At 48.9% G+C, this 6,070-nt stretch overlaps 1 protein-coding gene across 2 annotated transcripts in view; it reads right to left on the bottom strand.

Annotated features, from left to right (window-relative positions):
* Nucleotides 1-734: 734 nt before the first annotated feature.
* The window catches only part of PPP2R3A (protein phosphatase 2 regulatory subunit B''alpha), a 45,119-nt gene continuing 39,783 nt past the window's right edge, over nt 735-6,070 (bottom strand). For both annotated transcript variants that reach the window (XM_069865115.1, XM_069865116.1), the window contains exon 13: nt 735-4,740. In XM_069865115.1, the coding sequence (XP_069721216.1) occupies nt 4,644-4,740 (97 nt within the window). In that variant the 3' untranslated portion in view covers nt 735-4,643. The remainder of the gene's footprint in view (nt 4,741-6,070) is intronic.

The following is a 6,070-nucleotide window of genomic DNA, read 5'->3' as shown; positions in this document are numbered from 1 at the left end:
GCCTGACTGAGACCAAAATCATCTTTCTGCTGTAGGCAAGGAGCACGCGGCCCCTGACTTCTTGTACATATTTGATTTTGATACAGAGAGTATTTATAAATCCCCTTCTGAGAAGCAAGATGACAGAACAGCGCTGCTCTACTAGACTCCTCGTGGCTTGACGGCCGACGCTCACCCTGAAGGGCCCGTGGAGCTTCACAGCGCAGAGAACGCCACGAACACATCATTGCTCTCAACTAGCACCTGTTTGAAACTGTGGCACCTCAGGTGTCACAAGGAAACCCCGAGCTCCTCCCCAGACCCAGTGAGCCGCAGCCAGGCACAGCGCCGACCCGACAGTCTCCAGCTGAAGGAACGCAGCGATTCTGCTCCAGCCTTTGCCACCCATCAAGTCAGAAGAGGCCTTACTTCGTCTTCCCTTTTCTTTGTTCCCAACTCCTTCTTTCTACTTGCAGAAGACCCAAGAGATGATTTCTTTTCAGGACAGGTTGAAATGCAGTAGCTTGGCATTTGGTGAGTCAGCAGGCGGGCAGCGCTGCGTGTGGAGGACGCAGGTGAGAGGAAGGGAAGCTGCTGGGTTGATTCTCTTGGCCAGTGTTTTCGAGAAGAAAGGCTGGAGTTCAGCTCTGTCAGGTAACCGGATGGGGGCAGCTCAAAAGCAGCAGGGATGGGATTTGGGGGCAGCAGCTGGGAGGAAGTGAACAAGAGCGCTGAACTCACCACAGCCAGATGAGTCTTTTTAAATTCAGAAGTCATTTATTTGCCAAAAAAGAAGAAAATACAAAGTAAAAATACAAAGACAAACCCAGGCCAGCACAAAATGTCGCCAAACTACAAAGTATGAGAACCTTTAGTGTTAAATACTCAGCTTCTGAACTGATCACGTGGTGCTACAGAGAGAAGACGAGGACAAACAGCAGTGGATGTGGTTTCCTTACAGGAGCAGATACTCTTCAGTGAAGCGCAATGGGGACTGCACAGCCCGAAGATGCCGTGGGTTAGAAAAGCCAAAGCCGAGCTCCACACACGCTGTCACTGCTAGTTTTGGCCTTTCAGGCACGTTCTGTTTCAGGAAGGAAGTGCAGGACCTTGGGCAGAGCGGCTCGAGCCCGCTCGCTGCAGCCCCTGGCTCGGACAGAGGCTGCTGCTGAACACGAAACTAAAAGGCGAGGGGGCTGTAAAGCCCCAGGGCATTTTTCCTGGACAGAAGCAGACCAGGGAGAACAAATAAACACAAATGTATTTTTTTTAAAATCATGCAAAACCGACTTTTCTTCAGTTTTCTGACTAATCCTATGGGAAAAGGAATTCAGCTCATAGAAGTCTTACTTCAGTCCGAGCTCAATTTACAGTGAAAAGGCATGTGCTGTCTTGAAAGGTGTGCAACGGAACCACAGGATCGTATAGGCTGGAAAAGACCTTTGAGATCACGAAGTCCAACCCTTACCCCAACACTGCCTATTCCACCACTACACCACGTCCCTAAGCGCCACATCCGCACGTCTGAACCCCCTCCAGGGCTGGGGATCCCGCTGCTCCCTGTGCCTGTTCCAATGCTTGACAACCCTTGTCATCAAGAAATTCTTCCTAATATCCAATCCAAGCCACCAGCTTCTGTCTCAGTTTAATGCAGCCAGACCTTGAAAAAGTGCCCGGTGATTTTTCCCAGGCTCCAAATACTGACTTCTTGAACAAAAAAAAGGCAGCAGATCAGGTAGACTGGTGTGAGATGAAGTCTGACTGGATTTGACGGGCTGAGTTAAAGTCCCTCTGCAAAAGGCATCAGTGGAGAAAGAGGAAAGATCCCGCAGCAGTGGTGACCACGGAGCGCAGAGCAGCAGACGCTGGTTCAGGTACAACCCGCAGAACAGAAATGCCAAACCGAGAGCGCGATGCACCGCGGGGGCCGGTACCGGCTCTGCGCAGCCCACCAGGGCCACGTCTGCAGCCCAGCACACACACTGCTCGGGAGCAGGGGGTCACTGCTCAACTGTGAGTCCTCGAGACCCACATCCAACTCCCTCCTGCAGGAGAAAGAAACTGCCTGTTCCTGGGAATAGACATCCTTCCTGGAAAAGGATGTTGCTCTGATCTCCCAGAGGGAGGAGGAGGAAATGTAATGCATGGAGAGGTTGTGAAGTCATTACCTATGGTGATTTCTCAGAACTCAGCTGGATGAGGCCCTGAGAAACTTGCTCCAGCTTTGAAGCCAGCCTGTCTTGGAGCATGGAAGTGGAAGAGAGACCTACAGAGGTCCCTTCCGACCTTAATTATTACATTATTCTGTACTGCACCAGGAAAGCTGCTTTTCTTGGATGTGCCAGAGCTACCCCAAGTTAAAACCTTAAACAGACAATCACAAAGTTATTCTGGAATGAGGCTTTACATAACTGGCAAAATGGATGCACCAGTACAGCTGCTCGTGGAGTTCAAAGCTAGCAGCTTGAAGGAACACAAAGGTTTGGGTTCAGCCTAGAATGGGAGCAGGTTCTTCTTGTTTCTTTGCAGAATCTTTGAATTTGGAGAGATGTGAATGTTCATCAAGTTATGAGTAAAAGGCCGCTCTGGATCCAGACAAAGAATAACAGCGGCAAACTGCTTTCCCCAGCTCCTTCCTGGTAAAATGTGGATGGTTACAACTAGCAGCTGTGGGGTTTCCATGTGATGCTCGCTTTTGCAGTCATTTCCACATTTCTTCTGAACGCTGGGACTTTGTGTGATCATCCCCAGTTCAGCTTTTCCCCTCAAAGTTATAGAGATGATGGAGGTGCGATTCAAACACCTGGTGTTGAATGGAGCTGCTCTTCTGTGTGTGTTGCATTCAGAGGGGCCTGTGCTGGTTTGGTTAGAGCGCTCCCTGCTCACGTTTGTTATTATGGAATGCGCACCCAGAAGTTTCCCAGATATCAAATCCAGCATCCTGGGACGTGTATACGCATCTGGACAAAACAGCAGCTTTGTAGAAGTAGCAGAGAGCAGGTCTCCAAGGCCAGCGTAACCAAAAGCTTCCTCTCTTCCAGATTTTGATCCTGAAGAGAGTCACTGACCTCCATGTGGCAGCAGTACAGCCCACCCGGCACCAGGAGGCACGTGTTACGCTTCAGAGGCTCCTGGAAAAGTTGAACTACATCATAGTGGTCAGCTAATTAACACTGAGAGGTGCTGTCTGGGCATGGCTGTTCCATCATGCCTGTGTCTGTGAGTCCAAACAGCATCAGGCCGAGAGCGTGGGTGTACGCACACACGGCACCTACTGACCCACGGGTTCTGCCTGAAGATCCGGTCCTGGAATGGGCAGTTAGTTGTCTTCCAGGGATTCAGGCAGCGATTCTCCCAGGGGTGTCCTGAGGAGCGTGGTGTGATAGTCTCCCAGCGAGGTCAGAGGGAATACGCTGTGTTACACCTGGGGGCACAATTACCATAGCCAAAACACAGCAGGATTGCTGAAACCTGTCCCAGCTGGAGCAGGCGAGCACCAGATTTGTGTGTTCTGTGATGGTAAAAACTGAGGACTGGTCACAATCTGTTATCGTCAGCTCTGTGCTGAATCACTGGCAGCTACTAAGTAAGGAGGAAATGCTCGCAGAGCAGAGCACGTGCTGTTACTAGAGGCACGGGTTGGGATCCTATGGGGAAAGTCACTTCAATTTTGCACTTAAAGCAAGAATTCCTTAGTTAATGGTGTTTCTTCTCCAAGACTGGGGCCTCGTTAGTGGATGGGAAACAAATTTTTGGCAATATTACAGCCTAACTCTGTACCAGTTAACAGATCCCAACTCCAGCACACTTGGTTAGGGTTGGGGTTTTTCTTGGTGGTCTCAGCTTAGACTCTTGGAGGAGGCACAGGGGAGCAAGCCAGGAGAAGGAAGAACACGGGGAACAGTCAGAACTGGTGCATGCAAGACAGCAGTTTCAACACACTGGCTGAACAGCACTTATGACTTTCGTTGCAAATATGCTCAAAAATACTTTTGCAGAGGCAGAGCAGCAGCCTGAGGAAGATTTTATGCACAGAGGAACGTGTAGAAACATTACCTATATCTCATTCACAGACTCATACAGGTAAAACACGTCCAGTATCAACTGTAAGAGCATGCGGTTTAAAGCACTAATGGGGCCTGCACTCTCCTCCCCCACAAGCGCATGGTGCCTTGGTTTCCAGAACACTAAGGATCAAAAGAGAACTTCATTGTGACTCGTGTTTTGAAAGATTTCTAGACGTACGTTGAAATTAAGTTATTTTGGCAGCTCTTTTGTCACTCTTGGTATAAAGTCAAGAGGCCAGAATAGCACAGGACTGACCTGACCGAGGAGCGACCGCTGTGGCGGGTGCCTGCAGTTGTTAGAGTTAATCATTAGCTGCTGGCATTTATTGCACATCTGGGGACAGAACAGAATCTATATATAAACAAAACAAGGCGCGATCACCAGTTTTAATGAGCGTGCATGATAACAGATTGTAAAAATCCTTTGTATAGAAATTACCTTATTGTAATTACACAGGAAGAGAAAAAAAGTTCTCAAGTTACAGTGTACAAAATAAAGCACAGCGCTCCAATGATGGATTTAAGAAAAATCCCTAAGTGTCTTGGCACTGAATGCTATCCAGTTTGAAAGGTATTGATTAAACATCTTCCATTTCTCTACGCTGAAAGATGCGAGATAACTAGTTTATCTGACTTGTCTCCAGTTTCAGGGGGAGATAAGACTTCATCTGTATCATAGTCTTCTTCAAACGATCTGCAAAGATAAAAGGTGTGTCTTTAGAAGCCGTGTTGGTGAGAGCTTTTTCAGGTAAGCTATTTCAGTGGCTACCCAAGCAGCTGGCTAAAATATAGTAGCATGCAAGATGTTAACCTCAAGGAGGATATTTATAAGCATTACAAACAGCGCTGGAGCAATCAGTATCCTGGCAGCTGACATGACTGTGCTGCCATCCATCCTCATGTGTAAGTTCCAAAACAACTTTTCACTTTGTTCAGCATTATGAAATTCGAATCCGGTTTCAGTAGCCTTAATGGTTCACTGCAGAAATAAAGTCCTCCAGCCCCAGAGGAGATTCAGCTTCTCAGGCTCGCTTAGAAACACCTGGTTTCCAAAGTGCCTCCTGGCTTAGGGTAGGTTTTACCGCCACAGAACCACCGTTATGGCCATGCTGTCATGTTCCTCTCTTGTTTGAAGTTTAATATCTCGGTCTTAGCAGTGATGGCCTGGGGATGTTTGGCTGTAAATTCCCAGCTCCGGCCAGATGCGCAGTTGGGGCTGGGTGGGCTCTGTGCTCTGCAGCAGAGGATATCGGGCTCTCATGCCATTCCTGTTCCTGAGAAATGCTGGTTTTAAGATGTTTTCCCACCAGTCTTGGCACATTATGGGTTAGTTGCTCAGGGCTCCCAAGAGATTCAAATTCTTCCTTTTGTTCCCCTGGGCTCGGTGCTAGAGGGGCCACACCTCGAATCCTGGGAACAGTTTTGGGCTCCTCGCTATAATAAGGACATTGAGGGGCTGGAGCACATCCAGAGAAAGGAATGGAGCTGGGGAAGGGGCTGGAGTCCAGGGGTTCTGGGAGCGGTGAAGGACCTGAGGCTGTTTAGCCTGGAGAAGAGGAGGCTGAGGGGAGACCTCATCGAGGTCATAGTGAGACGGGTGTTGGTCTCTTCTCCCAAGTGACAGGCGAGAGGATGAGAGGAAATGGCCTCAAGTTACACCAGGGGAGGTTTAGACTAGATGGTAGGAAAAATTTCTTCACTGAAAGGGCACTGGTAGAAGCTGCCCAGGGAGGTGGTGGAGTCACCAGCCCTAGAGGGTTTAGCAGATGGGCAGACGAGGTGCTCAGGGATCTGGTTCAGTAATGGACAGGTAGCGTTGGACTCAATGATTTCAAAGGTCTTTTCCAACCAAATGATTCTGTGATCTTAACTTCACCGTGCCCGAGGCCTTCCAAGTGTCACCATATTAGTTATCAGAAAAATGCCCTGCCCTCCTGAAGCGCTGCCTGAAGATACAATTATGAGTACCAGAACCTGGATCCACTGTAAATGCAAATGAGAACTGTGGGTTTCAGCAGGAGTCG

This window comes from Phaenicophaeus curvirostris, chromosome 10 (assembly GCF_032191515.1).
Source record: "Phaenicophaeus curvirostris isolate KB17595 chromosome 10, BPBGC_Pcur_1.0, whole genome shotgun sequence".
NCBI classification, from domain to species: Eukaryota; Metazoa; Chordata; class Aves; order Cuculiformes; family Cuculidae; genus Phaenicophaeus; species Phaenicophaeus curvirostris.
Note: the sequence above shows the minus strand (reverse complement) of the source record. Positions and strands in the feature narration are given on the sequence as shown.